Here is a 16,449-nt window from a genome sequence, read left to right on the forward strand (position 1 = left end):
TTGTACATCCACCAAGTTCAGTCTTCCAGTCTTGCACTGGAAAGTGAGCACTGGTAGAGCAGGAGGTATAATGCTGGAGTCTCACTTGCTCTCTCACACAAAACTGAACTTCTCTCTTTGAGGGCCACTAAGTAAACCCTATAACCTTCCATCTTAGCTTGTTTCCTTGAGGTCCATCTTATTATGACCACAAAACACACTGCTAGGCCACAAATGACGCTGTACACCATCACCAGAATTGTTTATATTTGATTTCTCTTGTGTTGCAATTTTCAAGCCGTTTTGTTTCTAAAATGACAGGAGCTCACTGTGTCCTACCTTGAGAACTTGAGGTTAGTCACAAATCCTCTACAGGAAGATCTGAATTCTTTATGGTCGTCTAAAGCCTAGTTTGGGTTAATGACTTTATCTCAAGGTTTAAATACAGTTCCTGTGCTATTTTGCTCTGGCAATCCAATATTAAGACCCTAGTACATCTGCCAAGATGCAAGCCATTTCATTACATATTTTAATGCAAGTCACAATATATAATTAGATCATGAAATCCTTCACTTTCTGTAAACATTTGTGTTTTGAATCGGGGTTATTCTCAATGTCTTTTATTATCAAGATGCAAGGCTTTCCTGGGTTATAAAATTAAGAATTTCTACTAATAAATGCCAAATGAAAGAATCCTATAAACAAAGGTATCTGCATATATTTCTATTATAAACCAGGCATATTGTCTTTGATGTTTTACAGCACTTAACAATGTATTCCTTATTATAGAAAGTTATTTTTACATACACCTTGTTCTGAGCATTAAGACCACCCTAAATTCCATGCATTCGTGGGCAAATTCCTTTGCTACTAGCCTTGTCTTTCAGTCATCATCCAATCCCTGGAGAGAGCCAATTTTCTTTCATGTCTGAACAAAAGAAAAATGTACTATTAAAATGCAATTCAGAAGTGATAAAAACTGTAAGTGGAGCAGCCGGCTTCCAGCAACTCCTATGTATACTCAGGGACATTGGGGCCACATTAATTTTTTTTGTGTGTGATGTCCATCCCATGTGCAAATTAGCCCTAGAAGTGCTATAATCTGTCTTATATGAAAGCCACCTGCCCCATGAGTATATACATGCTTCTGTAGCTTTGTATAATTTAAAGCTCTGCTACTTCTGTGCTTTTGTTTTGTTAATTTTCAAGAGCCCTTGGTTTTGAATTCTTTATGGGCAATTTGACTGGCCAGATGCTAATAAAGACCAATTTGTTTCCCCACAAGGAAGGTTTATTGATATAATTTACTGTTGATGAAATATTAAATCCTTTCAGTAAAGGATTTAAAAATAGAATTCAGCAGTTAAAATAAGAAAATCAGGGTTTTTTTCAGATGGCATCACAAAAAGTAGTACGCAACCATTAAAAACTTTCTATTGGAAGCTTTTCAAAAAGAAAAAATAAATAAATCTTTTTTAAAGGGCCTCTTCTTTTTTCATTTTACACTGTTCAGTATAGCATCTGGGGGAAATGAAAACTTGATTTAGCCTTCTGATATCTGGGCACAATAACATTTTGCCTCGTGGTATAGACAGTGATCTAATAATTTAGGGTATGATCCACAGAGTTTTTTTCATAAATGACTTTACTCTCAGGGAGCACCATAATTACCCTTTCTTACTACCAGGGGTGCCAACTTAAATAAATTATTTTGGAGGCCCAGGTAAGCCCTGCCCCGCATAACCGATCACATGACACAATGCGTAATTGATCACATGACACAATCCCACATATACTATTTGAATGGAAATGCCCATCAACTTTGTGGGGGCCCTTCCCCCTCAAATATTTTATTGTGGGGGCCAAAGCCCCCACAGCCCCTAGGAGTTGGCTTCTATTCTCACTACAGTATTATGGTATCCTATTTGATGCCTCACCTAATGAGCAAACAACCAACTTTTTCCCCTTAGCAAGAACTTCTCTTGATGTCAAATTGCTTTCCTGCACCTCCGCACCTGAAGACAAGGGGTAGTTACATTGCTTACCACTGTTGCTTTATTGGAGTTTGATACAAAATGAATTCTGTTCATGTCTCCACAACCCGTAGATGAGGTACAGGAGAAATCCCCACCAGGACCTAGTTCCTAGTGAAGGAAATGGGGAGATGCGTGGGGGCCTGTTGCTTTGGATCAGTATTGTCTGCACTGACTGGCTCTCCAAGGTTTCAGGCAGGAGTCCTATCCAGCAGTGCCAGGGATTGAACCTGTGACCTTCTGCATCCTAAGCCACTGAGTTGCATCCCTTCTCAGCCAGCTCACCCTCCCCACCTCCATTCTGCCTCTGATGCACTCAGGAACAGTGTGCAGGATTCATAATACAATGGCACCTTGGTTCCCAAACGGCTTAGTTGTCAAACAAATCAGCTCCCAAACGCCACAAACCTGGAAGTATGTGTCCAGTTTGCGAACATTATTTGGAAGCCAAATGTCTTCTGCGGCTTCTACAGCTTCCGATTGAGTACAGGAAGCTCCTGCAGCCAATCGGAAGCCGTGCCTTGGTTTTTGAATGGTTTTGGGAGTTGAAGAGCCAAGGTACCACTGTAGTCATCATCATCATCATCAGAATTTCGGCGGCAGCATTTTGAACCAGCTGAAGTTGGGAACACTTTCCAAGGGCTGGCTCATGACCAGCATAGTGCAGTAGTCCAAACCAGAAGTAACTGAAGCACATGGCGCATAGCCAGATTAGCTCTCTCTAGTGATTGATCTGAAGCTTTAGAAAACGAAATACCTGAAGCTGTCCCTAAGTTTGCAAAGGGTGATATTTTAATCCCGGTCTCTCTTTTGGTTGTTGAAGAATTATTTGGCCCCAGAATAGGCTGTACAGGCAATGGCTGATTTACACACATCGTGGTGACCCGGAAGCGGCCATAAAAGAGAGCAGAATGGGGGTGGGGCAGAGCAGGCTTATGCGCACTCTACTGGCACACGTGGGAGTCAGGAGTGTAATCCCTGCACAAATTGGTCATTGCCTGTACTGCCATCATTTCTGTTGAGATGGTGAAGTTTTTATAAAGCAGCTCCTGTGTAATTTACTTTCAGCTGTACTATGCAAAATGAAAGGCATAGGGGAGAGGTAAAGGGGGGCATTCATTAACTATGTAACAGCAATGATAGACTATGGCTGTATAAAATGGTTGTGCACTGAAACAAATGCTTTCCACATTGTACAGTTCCCTTGTGATTTATATGACCTGTACTAGTAGAATGAAAAAATATATTAAATAAACATATATGTGTTTCACCTTTCAGGTTTTTGCCATTTTCAGGCCACAGAGTTGATAAGTATGTCCCATCAATCCAAACAGCTAGTAAATATGGTCAATCGAGTTACGGGCTCAAACACTTCCGGGAAGAACACCCAGAGAAATGGATAACAAATAAGGTGAGTTATGTTGGGAAACCAAAGCAAAGTTACAGCTTTGTAGACTTCTTAAAAATATCAAAATCAATCAGATCCACTCCACTAAATCAATTTCTACTGAAATGACATTAAAGCTCACTGAATTGGGAAACTATACAGTGCTTTCATGAGAATAAAATATGAACTGAAACTCCTCTGCTGTATATCGAAGAAAAAGGAAAAAATGGAAATTGTTAAAAAGAATAAGCTTTTACTTTTTTAAAAATCAGGTAAATATGAAGCTATAGAAATATTGCCCTAATTATTGAAATCTGATGCTTAAAAATTACTCTTCCTCTTCCTCCTCCTCAAGGCAATAAGGAACATAATAAGTGCAGGAATTGTACACAATAATTAAGAACATCACAACACACACGCACACACACACACACACACACGGTGGTTTGGCATAATGAAATTAAAACTTTCACTTACCAATAATGTATTTTAAAAAGTATTATTCTTAGGGCTGCATTTTGTGAGACAGGTAGTTTCCCTTTTCTGCGCTGAAGAACATTCAAAGATGAGGGTGCTCCAACGCTTTATACCAGTTCTTGAGATTGTACCAGAAGGATTAACATTTCACTGCATTGAAATGAACAGGGAAGTCTAGCAAGAGAACGGACTCAATGCGTGCACACACAGCATAAGTGATTATTGGATAAAAGTCCAGTTCCCCAAATTATATGCAACAACGTTACCCTGGTTTTTGTTGTGTGTTTTTGTATTTCTATTAAGAGTTTCAAACATATTTTGTTAATACATTAAAGAAAACAGGCATAGGACAATCACAGTTGTTGATAACATTGCCATAGTGTGATCAGTGTGATTAAGTTGACAAGAAGTTGGGGGTCAGATGAAGAGGAGAATTATGGTTGTGTTTCTTTCTGGCCTAGGTGAGCAAGGAAGAAGAGGTGGAGATATTAGGGTTTTTTTGTGTGTTGTTCTTGATTATATTCAGGGTTAGAATAACCCACCTCCTCAAATGGCAGCAAAGTTCAACACACACACCTGAAAAAATGGCGAACTCACACCTCTGTTTGGGGACCTAAATTTGCTTCCTTTCCCTGTGAGGATCACATAAAATAAGGGTGACCTTTCCCCCCCAACCCTGTTTGTATTGCAAAGAAGGAGAAAATAATGGTGGAATCTTTCAGTAACAACAAGAGAAGAAAATAGTTTTTCTGTTACTTTCTCTTTTCATGACTAAATATGACTGGAAATGTATTGCTGTTTTCAGTCATTTCCAGAATTGTCTGATTTGCTAAAATCTCATTTCAGAATTTCTTGCTAAAGGCCTCGATGTTTCTCAAAACTTTTAACATTGTATAAATAGCTGTTCAGTGGAAGGAATTCAATATGGGATAGGATGTCAAAAGTTTAAAAACGGAACTAATATAGATCATCAGTCACAAAGCATGAAATGGAAAGAAAACAATTGAACAATTGCTTCTCGGCTGCTTTTCTGAGTTCTTGTCAGTTTGGGGAAGCAAAAAAATTCTGATTTTATGTAAGCTCCCTGTAGACTCAAGTTAAAAGAGACTACATAGAAATTGCTCTGCACACTTGGGTTCTGCTACCTTGGCACATGATTTTGTCTGTAGCATCCTGAGGTGGGGATTACAGCCTACTAGATACGCTAACAGTTTACAGTGTCAGATGATAAAATTCAAATAATTGCTGCCCAAGATACTGACCTTTTGACCCACTCTAGTTCATAGCTGCATTAATCTATAGCAGCAAAACACGTATTTGGGCTGCAGTTCTGCAGCTCAAATCCCATAGAAATCAATGTGACTTAAGCAACCTTAATGTGAACTGAACTGCAGCTTTTGTTACCTAATTGATAGTGGCTTCATTCAGATGCCATGCTAAATCATGGTTTGATGCTGTAGGAAAGAGCAGCGGTTACGTGCTCCCTCCCCACCATGCATATGCTGTACTTCAGTTGTAATTTGGCTAGAATAAACCATATTTTGATGTTTCACTGGTAAAACTGTTTTGTACTTGCCCTCCAAACTAACATCACAAAACATGGTTTGAAGCTGAAGCTGTTTTGCAGTCTTGGTTTGGAGGGCATGTGTAACCCATGTTTTGTCAGTTTGACATAAAAGCAAACTATGCTTTGATCATATTAGGAAATAACTAATTGAAGAGGAGCTTGTGGGACCAGGAGAGAGGAAAGGGGCATGCACACACAGAGAGACACAGAACTCATTCCTACAGTGTCAAACCATAATTTGAGAACCAACACAATAATAATTGTAGCCAAAGGATTAAGTTAATTTTATAAGAACATTGGTTTTGGAAAACTGTTAACATGATATACCGTATTTTTCGCACTATAGGACGCACTTTTTCCCCTCCAAAAATGAAGGGGAAATGTGTGTGCGTCCTATGGGGCGAATGCAGGCTTTCGCTGAAGCCTGGAGAGCGAGAGGGGTCGGTGTGCTCTCCCTCTCCAGGCTTCTCCCCTCTCCCTCTCCAGGCTTCAGGAAACTATCCGCAAGCCGTGGGAGCCCGCGGGAGTTCCCCCCGGGCTCCCCCGGCTTGCGCAGCGCTGCCTCTTATCCCAAAGCCCCGGCGCGCTCAGCAGTCGTGCCGGGGCTTCAGGTAGCTCTGTGCAAGCCGCGGGAGGGCTCCCTCGGCTTGCGGAGAGCAGCCTGTTCTGGGGGCTGAGGTCGGGGGAAGCTCGGGCTTCCCCCGCCCCAGCCTCATGCCTTGGGGGGGAAATAATTTTTTTTTCTTTATTTCCCCCCCAAAAAACTAGGTGCGCCTTATGGGCCGGTGTGCCCTATGGGGCGAAAAATACGGTACATTGAAATTCAACCAGCGGGATACGGGGAAGTCACTTAACAATGTTACTAAGATTAGTTTAAATAGGCTGAGATTTATGTTTGTTTGTGTATTTGTTTGTTTGTTTGTTTTAAAAAAAATTAAAAAATTAATCAAAAAATTTGAAAAAATAAATAAATAATAATTGTAGCCTAAGAAGAGATTAAGCACACTTTGGTTCAGTTCAGACGTAACAGATACCATGGTTTCCTGCCATGCTGAGACCTGTACTTCCCCCTCTCCCTTATTTCCACCTACAATGAGAAAATTGAAAGCCACTTTTGCGCTTAAGCTAGCCGTGGTTCCCCATTTTGTCCAGACTTGGAGAACTGTGGTTTGTTTAAACCAGGAGCAGGGAACCTTTGGCCCTCTGGATGTTGCTGAACTACAACTCCCATCAGCACCAGCAAGCATGGTCAGTGGCTAGGGATGATGGGCAACATCTGATAGGCCAAAAGTTCCCCATGCCTGTGGTTCTGACATAATGGGAAATTGTGATTAAGTTAAAAGCTATAGCTTTATATTTCTTTTTCAATTTTTTAATATAGCATTGTGAGCTTCTTTGTGAACCCAAGCAGAAATTTTAAAGTAGGACGTGAGCCTGAGTCACAGGTCTGATTTAGGATAGAAATGATCTACCAAATCCATGTTCGCAACTTTGTCTATTGAACCAAAATGAACATAGAGCCACAATGTCTTTAAAAATGGAGGCAATGGAGGCTTTTATTTCTCTATCGCCATTTGAGTACCTGGTGCACATGCAGAGAGCAACTAGCGGTACGACCATACTAGTGGTTGCTGCTAAGGTGGTGGCAGTTCTAGGTTCAGTATTTGTTGCCTATTTTGGCATAGTTCAGATGGAGGGGATAGTATTGCTGTGTCCATGCAGCAAAGTTGATAGCAGACCACTGGCAAAGATCATATATTCATATTTCCAAGGCACTAGCAGAATTATTACATGGTAGATTACAAAAATCACCATAAATCAACTTAAAACTTAGATGAACCAACAACTTTATATATATCTGAAAGATTTAAGGTAAAATAATGTGCTTTGTTCAGACATTACGCTTGACGAAAGTATTTTCCTTGGTTCAAAGCTTGGTTCAAATGACTAATACTGCCTTTACAACTGCGAAGTTTCAGGATTCAGAAACCACTAGATGCCATGAATTTAATCAACACTGATAGATCCTATGAAACTGGACAGACAAGCGATCAGATATACTAACTAATCTTTCAGTTGTCAGAACACTTGCACTCTCTCAATATTCACTGAAGCAGAAATTATAGCCTACAGCCTTTAATCTGAAGTGGAATTAGTTTTCGTATGCGTTTTAAGACATCTGGCTTTTAATGGCAGTAATTTTTGGTATGTCCTTGTTTTGCAAACAAGGAAGTGGCATTCTTTGTAGAGCTTTCTGCTGTTTGCCTTATTATAGGTGACTTACAACACAGATGCGTGCCTCTTTCCTTATTTGCGCATGCATATTTGGCCCTAAATAGAATTTTATTATCTACAAAGCATAAAAATAGCCAGTACTCCAAAGAATTGATTTAGAGAACCTAAGCATATTGCATAGAACATAAAGTTGACCTTTACCGTCTGCAGCTTTTGAAATGGAGTGGGATGTGGAACACATCATAGGCTTAATGTGGCACAACGCTGTCTGCAGAAACTTGGGTGGGACTGTGACTGCCTGCCCATTGCACCCGATGATTGAATCTGCTGTCACCAGCATCCTGATAATAATGAACATTCAGCTTAACGACCGTGATTATGATTATCATAATTGATGTGTGAGTGCAGTGTGTGGGGATCATTACAGCTAAACTGTACGGCAGAGAAACATGGCTTAGTTATGGATAATTTTACTTTTGCACACTGATTGGGATAAAATATGCTTTTCAAGCTCAACAGTCCATCCTACTGCAATTTCAGGAAGAAGTCTGTATATGTGAATTGATGATCCAAGCATGCTGCAAAACAGCCAGTCTAGCTGTTTGTTTAAAATGGTTTCATTTCATTAATATTGGCAATTAATTAGGTATCAAGAAAGGGGAAACCTCTTCTGAGTTGCCAGTTGCATTAATCAGATACCAAGTTCCTTGCATAGGCTGAAAAGAAAAATATTTAGCTATGCACAACTGGTGCAGTTCCATTGATAATGGCAAAGACGTTTTACCTTGGTATTGTCAGTGCCAAACTAAAATAACATTTATCTGTTTTCATAATGTCTTGGGAAAACGGGCGGAAAATATTATAAAGATAAAACCGCCAAGCATATAGAAGAACAAGCCTGGCTGAAGCAGAACCAGCATGGCTTCTGCGAGGGTAAGTCCTGTCTCAATAGGCTTTGGGAACTAACTGCTTTTAATGAAAGGACTGGTGCCATGCTGTTTTTATTGTAATTATTTGGATGGTTTTAGTAGATTGTTTATGCAGATAGATAGATAGATAGATAGATAGATAGATAGATAGATAGATATTTTAATTCTATCAGTGTTTAATTGTTTTTAATGATCCTCTTGTGGATCAGGAACTGGTTAAGTAACAGGAAATAGAGAGCAGAGATAAATGGACAATTCTCCCAATGGAGGGCTGCAGAAATGGAAGTTCCCCAAGGATCGGTATTGGGACCTGTGTGTTTCAACCTGTTCATAAGCAATTTAGAGTAAGGAGTGACGTGGCCAAGTTTGCAGATGATCCTTAACTGTTCAGGGTTGTTAAAAAGGGATTGTGAAGAGGTCCAAAGGGACTTCTCCAAACTGAGTCATTGGGTGGTAAAATGGCAGATGCAATTCAGTATAAACAAGTATAAAGTGATGCATGTTGGCAGGGTGGAATCTCAATTTCACACGTATGCTCATGGGGTCTAAACTGGTGGTCACTTAGAAGGAACAAGACCTTGGGGTCGTAGTGGCTAGCCTGATAAAGTTGCAGACCCAGTGTGCATCAGCTGTGAAGACTGCAGCTTCCATGGTAGGGATCATTAAGAAAGAAATGGAAAATCAAACTGCCAGTATCATAATGCTGTTATACAAATCTGTGGTGCAACTGCATTTGGAATACAGTACTGTGTGCAGTTTTTCTCACCTCACTTTGGAAAAGATACTGTAGAGTTGGAAAAATCACAGAAACAGGTGGTTGTAGGTTAAATCCTTGTATGGGAGAGCTGCATATGCCTGCATTGCAGGGGATTGGACTAGATGATACTCAGGGTCTCTTCCAACTCTAAAAAGGTAAAGGGACCCCTGACCATTAGGTCCAGTTGTGACTGACTCTGGGGTTGCGGCGCTCATCTCGCTTTATTGGCCGAGGGAGCCAGCGTACAGCTTCCGGGTCATGTGGCCAGCATGACTAAGCCGCTTCTGGTGAACCAGAGCCGTGCACGGAAACGCCATTTACCTTCCCGCTGGAGCGGTACCTATTTATCTACTTGCACTTCGTGCTTTTGAACTGCTAGGTGGGCAGAAGCAGGGATCGAGCAACGGGAGCTCACCCCATCGCAGGGATTCAAACCGCCGACCTTCTGATCGGCAAGTCCTAGGCTCTGTGGTTTAACCCACAGTGCCACCCGCGTCCCCTCTTCCAACTCTACAACTCTACAATTATTGTTCCCTGAGCCACTGAAAAGCATTTCAAGAGGGTTGGGAGACCCTTTGTATTGGAATGGGATGTGGCACAGTGGATTTATATAGCTGCAAGGAAGAATCAACAAACATCATACACATTTTATTACACTGCTTGGGGAAACCTTGAACATAGGGCAATTAATTCATTCTGAAATAAAATAAGTACACACATGCCGATAAAAGCAGAAGTGCCTTTCACATGTGCAGTGGCACCTTTGGATTTCTGTCTGTGTGAACGGGCAACAAGATCCATGTAACAATACTCCTTTGAAGGTGGCTCAGAGAAAATAATTCAGAAGGAATGATTTCAAGTAGTGACTAAAAATTTTTTGAGCCATTCAGTGAAGTTATTTACATGAGAAAAGGCACTGTCAGCACTTTCTAATGTATTTGAATAGGGATTGTCAAGCAACCAGTTCTATATTTTGTAAAACCTTATTTTTAGTTCTATAATTTCTCAGTGGGAAAATGCCATGCTTTGATAATGTTATTGGACTTTGAAGAATAAATATGAAGAGAAAAATTAGATGGCACTTATTAAACTGTCTAACTAGCAATCCTGTGTCGTTCATCTGTTGCATGATAAATGTCTTGTGTTACCTATCTTCTATGTTTAATCAGGCAAATAGCTTGTTTCGGCAGGGGAAGAAAATCTACCTTTTAATAACTGCTAAGTTAAGTCAAAGAGTCTGCAGATTTTCCACACAATTCTTTACAGAGATTACAGGATAGCAGAATTTATGTATAGTTAACAAGACTGATGCTCTGTTAACAAACAAGAAATTTTTGGGAGACCTCCCAAAAGAGAGAGACTGCAAACTCTTTCTCACCTCTTCCCAAAGTTATTCAGATTTGTTCTTTGGGTGCTGCTGGTTGCACCAAAATGTGCTAAAGCTTGTTGTCATCTGTGAACAATCAGGATACAAGTTAACCAGAAAGAGGAAAACCTATAGTGGCTTAGGGGGGAAATGCGGTTTTAGCCAGCAAAACTTTGGCCCATCCTTCTAGCTATGGTCTCCAGCCAGTTTTGCCCCAGGGTAGCTGCCCATAAACTACTATGCAGTTGTGCTTGTTGTAGGTAGAAAGATATCCGTCACTATTTCTTTGAATGCTACAAAAAGTGCACTGTGCTAAAATTAAATTGATCTAATAGCTTCAAATATGTGATTGTCAATGAATGAAGGATTTGTAATTTACAGCTTACAGAAGTAGCAAGATGCAATATAAAAGCGATATACAAAAAGAACAGGCGCCAACAAAGACCAGCGATAAAACATTTTTAAAATAACCACAGTAAGAGGCACCATGAACTATAATAAAAACAAAAGGCAGAATAAAAACAAGGTAAAAAGACAAAGAGGGAGATCATAAATAATTATGGCTGGCAAGCACTAACATCTATCTGCTGGAGACCAATGTCATCCTAAACAGGAAAGTTTTAATGCTAAGTCAGAAGGCCAGCAAGAAGGGACAAGATGAACCCTCCCCAGTGAAGAAGGTCCACATTCTGGGCCCAGCAACAGAGAAGGGAGACATGACTGGGTGTGTTGTGGTCTGGATTGCAGGGCTAGTAGCAGTTACTACTATTGTTTGCTCTAAATAATAGGTAGAAAATTGCAATTACATATATTCTTTAACCCTGCTGGTTAGAGGCAGGTTCACTGAAGTGGGTGGTGCTTCCAAGCTATGCAGAAAGGGTAGCTCATCACCAAGGCTGAGTTAATAATAACTCCAGACTTCAACTTAGATGGTACCTTTTAGGTTCAGGCTCCACAAAAAGCCAGACAAGCGATCAAATTGGAACGGTCAGAATAAAGTACCCAAATTTCTGTCGAGTCTTTGTGACTTTCCAGAATGCAAAGGCGTGCAAAATCGAGTCAGTTAATGAACGTTTGTATCTGTGAAGATGGCTTTGTGCTACATTAGAAAGGATTATCCTAGCATAAATTGCTTGCCCCGCTCTGTAAAAAATACTACATTTTTCCAGGACTGGAGATTATATTTTTGTCATTTTACGCAGAGCAGGACAAGTAAAGTATTAATAAGGAACGGGGTGTGTGTGTGAGAGAGTATTATACCTGCCCTGCATGCCACTGTATAACCTGCTGTTCTGTTGGTACAATCTAGTTGGTGACAGAACTCGGGACCTGGAGAAGTAGAGAACAAGTCAATCAAACAATACAAGACCATGCATATTAAAACAGACTTGGTGCCCTGATGTGAAGCTGCTTGATTGAGCAGCGCAGTGTCAACCATGTCTTTCTTCTAATGCTAAAAGTAATGTACATAGACAGAGTGACAATCAGAGTACAGCCTCCCATCAGCTGTAATTAATCTTTTCGTTAACAGAAAGACTAGAAAGCCTCTCATCAGCCACTTCTGAAGTCGGAGAGACCCTGCTTTTTGATGTTTGTATTCTGAGTAAAATTGTCCCCACCAGTTCTAACAAATTGAAACACCAGGCTAATTATGGCAGCTAATGAAGTGTGTGGAATGGTCACAGCTTGTCGTGAAACTGTTCCTTCAGCTCAGATTAGAGTTTCATCAATCACTTTTTTAAACTGATCCAGAATTGCTTCTGCCCGGTGCTTGGCATTTTTAATGCTGTTTCTGTAATTGGTTTTTTCCCCAAAGCTTAGGCTGTTTTTTGAAATATTACATTCTTAAGATAGAACACGCAAATGCAGACTCCAGTCTGTGTGGATATGTGTGTTTGTGTGTGTGTGTGTGCGTGTTCATTATTGCTTCTATCAGCTGATCAAGTGGTAAGAAGCTAATAAAAGGAGCACAATTGTAAAATTTGATATACTGCTTTTAATCCCGCTAAAGGTAGCAATAAAGCATATACACATATATGGATATGAATCGTTATTACTGGGGTTTGATGTATACTGGCATAATCACATGAGATACAGTGTGTGCGGATGGATGTCTTAAATCTCACCAGAGGTTTTAAATTAAATGAATGATTCGGATTGTATTCCTCTGTATATCATTCAGCAAAATTGGGTGTAATTTGTTGTTTCTGCAAATGTCAAACCTCCTGGCAATGGAAGTTCAAAATATATTAGTAGCCCAAGAATAGAAACATTTCAGCTTGAATCCCAAGCCCTTGGGATCACGTTGGGAATTTTCACGGTGCCTCTTATTTCCTTAAGGTAGAAAGGTGCACAATTGTTAAAATCCCAAGTTCTTGCTAATTTACAGGCTCTACTGGTATTCTGCTATATGATGATTCTTTAGAAGTTCTGCATGAGTATTGACAAATACACTCTCAAATTCATTCTTTCCAAGTATTACTTAAATAACACAGGGCTGAAACTAAATATATTTCCCTCATTTCTCGGCTTGTTACTTTACATGCCAAGAACTATCTCCTGTTTCATGGATTTCACGACGTGTTAGCACATTTGCAGTATTTTGATCCTGTTATTCTAAATTCCACTTCCCCCCTCCTCCTTTGCCCTTATTTTCCCATGCCCTTATTTTCCTGTTCGCTGTAGTACCCCCTTGATTTTGTCAATGATTATACTGCATTGGTGACATCACAGAGAGCTTCGTGGGATTCAACTAACGATTTGAACTAATAACAAAGTGTATTGCTTGTTATACACCCTTTGTTTAGTTCTGCTAGTTGTATGATAGTGGAATGTGTATGATTGAAGGATTTAAAAATACCTGCATATTTATATTGCATTTCTTCACTTTTGAGGAAATAGTTTAAATGAAATATATTTTATTTGTGCACAGAATATATTAATCATAATCCCACTTCTGGTAGACTTGTTTTTTCATAAAAATATTTATTAGTCATTTGCAAATGTTCATTTATTAATTGTGAATGGATGAAGATGAGGCTTTTGACCATCTATTCCCTTTATAAGGAATACTTTTGGAAATTGCCCTGCACTAAACTAAGGCTTGAATTACAATAGCCAATAAGTTCCAAATACCAATCCAACAATTTCATCTGCACGTTTGTTTTTTAGCTCTGATTCAGTAAAGTTCAAGGGTATCCAAGTATGAAATAGCTTGTGAGGAAATTCACATCACTGTCTTAATTTAATTTAGCTGTAATAAAGACTGCATTAGTTCCAAAAATAGAATATTATCTTTGGCAATTTTGGTTCAAATATAGATATTAGATATGTCCAAAACAAAATAAGGCAGCTAGTGCCATTTCCTCTGGTTTATGATATAAGAGAAATGGGCGAAATGCAATGTTTTGAAACTTATGGCCACATTTTCATGGAAATGTATACCCCACCCCATTTTTACAGGCTCTTGGTAAGTAACACTAAATATAAAAGAGAATGTGAAAACATATTATAATATCCTACCAACGCAAAACAAAATTCATTCAGACATCTCTTCATCCACTATAACCTTAACTCTTGCCCTGCCAAATCTAACATAAATATGTAGGCTTGTTCTTAGGTTGTGGAAGACAGGAGTGCCTGGCATGCTCTGGTCCATGGGGTCACAAAGAGTTGGACATGACTAAACAACAACAACAACAACGTGCTTAGGTTAGAATGGAATAATCACTAAGGAAGAGGTGTTGTATAACTATGACCAATGCTTTTTTTCTAGGGGTACTCTCATTTTCCTACTCATATTGAAATACTGCCCCTCGATGAGGCTAAACTTAGATTCACAAAATGTTTAGGGGTATGTGTACCCCTGCATCCCCCCAGAAAAAAAGCACTGACTGTGACCAAGAATGGCTCTCTCTACATCCTTGGCAGCTGATTCAAAAATAGATTTCATGGTTTAGGAAGTGCCCTGGGTTGATCACATAATGGGGAGGGGTGGCTGTTTCTAAGGTACGTTGGACCTATGCAAATTAGAAGATGGATACATAGGGATATTGGTCCATTATTCAGATAAGACAGTTCACACATATAGCCATCAGTCAGAGTTGGGTGACCAAGCAGTGATAAATCAAGTGATGCATGTGTGAACCAGCTCTACATTTACTGTGTTGGACACTTTCCACTATTACTGAATAAACCTGAGTGCAATCTATCTTACTCTTTTTTAATCAAGCAACTGTATGATATAAAAAATGGGCAATGCCAGAAATTGCTCCAGAATTTTTTTGGGAGGAGCAGCGTAGATTTGGGTTGCAATCCCATACACACTTGCATAGGAATACATCCCATTGAATTCAGTAGGGCTTTACTTTTGAATGCTTTACCTTGCGCATCACAATCTTCCCAAACAGTAACAAGTCGATATTTCATATTGTGCAGCAGCTGTGAAAAAGGCAAATTTCACACTAGAGATAATTAGGAAAGGAATTGAAGATAAAACTGCCAAATATACAAATCTGAGGTGGTGGTGCAGTTGGAGTAATATGTATAGTTCTGGTTGCCTCACCTCCAAAAATATGTTTTACAGTTGGAAATGTAACCACATTGATCAAGGGTGTGGAGCAACTATGGAGGAAAGGCCATAGCTTAAAAGGCCCATAATATTTAGGCCTTTTAAGCTTAATTAAGGAAAAGGCAAGTAAGAAGCAATAAAATTATGCATGGGGTTGAGGAAGTGGGTAAGGGAAAGTTTTTCTCCCTCTCTCCCAACACTGGAATTCTTGGACATCCAGCGAAGTTGAATGCTGGAAGACTCAGGACAGACAAAAGAAAGCACTTCTTGTTAAACTATGGAATTCGCTGCTTCCAAAAGTAGTGATGGCCACCAACTAGGGTGGCTTTAAAAGAGGATTAGACAAATTCATGGATAAGACTATCATGGATTATTAACTATGGTGAGCATCTTCTGTCTCCACTCTTTGGGGTGCACACTTCTGAATAACAGTTGCTGGAAACCACAGCAGGAGAGAGTACTGCCATGCTAAGCTCCTGTTTGCATGCTTCCCATAGGCATCTGGTTGGCCGCTGTGAGAATAGGAAGTTGGACTGGATGGGCATTGATCCAGCACAGTGGCGTAGCGTGGGTTGTCAGCACCCAGGGCAAGGCAAGTAATTTGCGCCCCCTAACCCGTGGATTTGCCCTAACCCCAGATGTTGCGCCCGGTGCAGCCGGCCCCCCCTGCACCCCCCACGCTACGCCACTGATCCAGCAGAAGGCTCTTAGATTATTAATCTTGATTGTGTGTGTGTGTGTGTGTGTGTGTGTGTGTGTAGAAGCAAGCCTCCAGGATTCCACTTGGAGTTATGCCCCAAAATGACTGTTATATGGTAGAAGTGGACTTTCCCCCGTTAGTTTCCAGACTTGTCACAAATCCATGATGGAGAAAGCTGCAAGGTTTGACTGTTCTGCGTGTTGAGCCTCTCTGATGTCATGTAATAAATAACACGCTGCTTGCTTTCATTTGACTCACCTGGGATTTGTTCTCTGCTCTACTGTTCTGTACTTCACAACCTCTAACCCCCAGTGGTCCTCCTATTGACAGCCTGTTTCAAGCTGTCCCAGTTGTGTGCAGGTGTGTACTATAGTGTTAGTGTTGGATTATGACCTGGGAGGCCAGGGTTTGAATCCCCACTCAGCCATGAAGCTTACTGACCTTGGGTC

The 16,449-nt window shown here is 40.2% G+C and overlaps 1 protein-coding gene across 1 annotated transcript in view; it reads left to right on the forward strand.

Moving 5' to 3' along the window:
• The window catches only part of SPATA17 (spermatogenesis associated 17), a 73,750-nt gene that overhangs the window by 45,590 nt on the left and 11,711 nt on the right, over positions 1–16,449 (forward strand). Inside the window, 1 exon segment of the mRNA XM_079968934.1 lies at positions 3,291–3,423. Coding sequence (XP_079825060.1) covers positions 3,291–3,423 — 133 coding nt within the window.

This window comes from Podarcis cretensis, assembly GCF_951804945.1.
Source record: "Podarcis cretensis genome assembly, chromosome: 3".
NCBI classification, from domain to species: domain Eukaryota; kingdom Metazoa; phylum Chordata; class Lepidosauria; order Squamata; family Lacertidae; genus Podarcis; species Podarcis cretensis.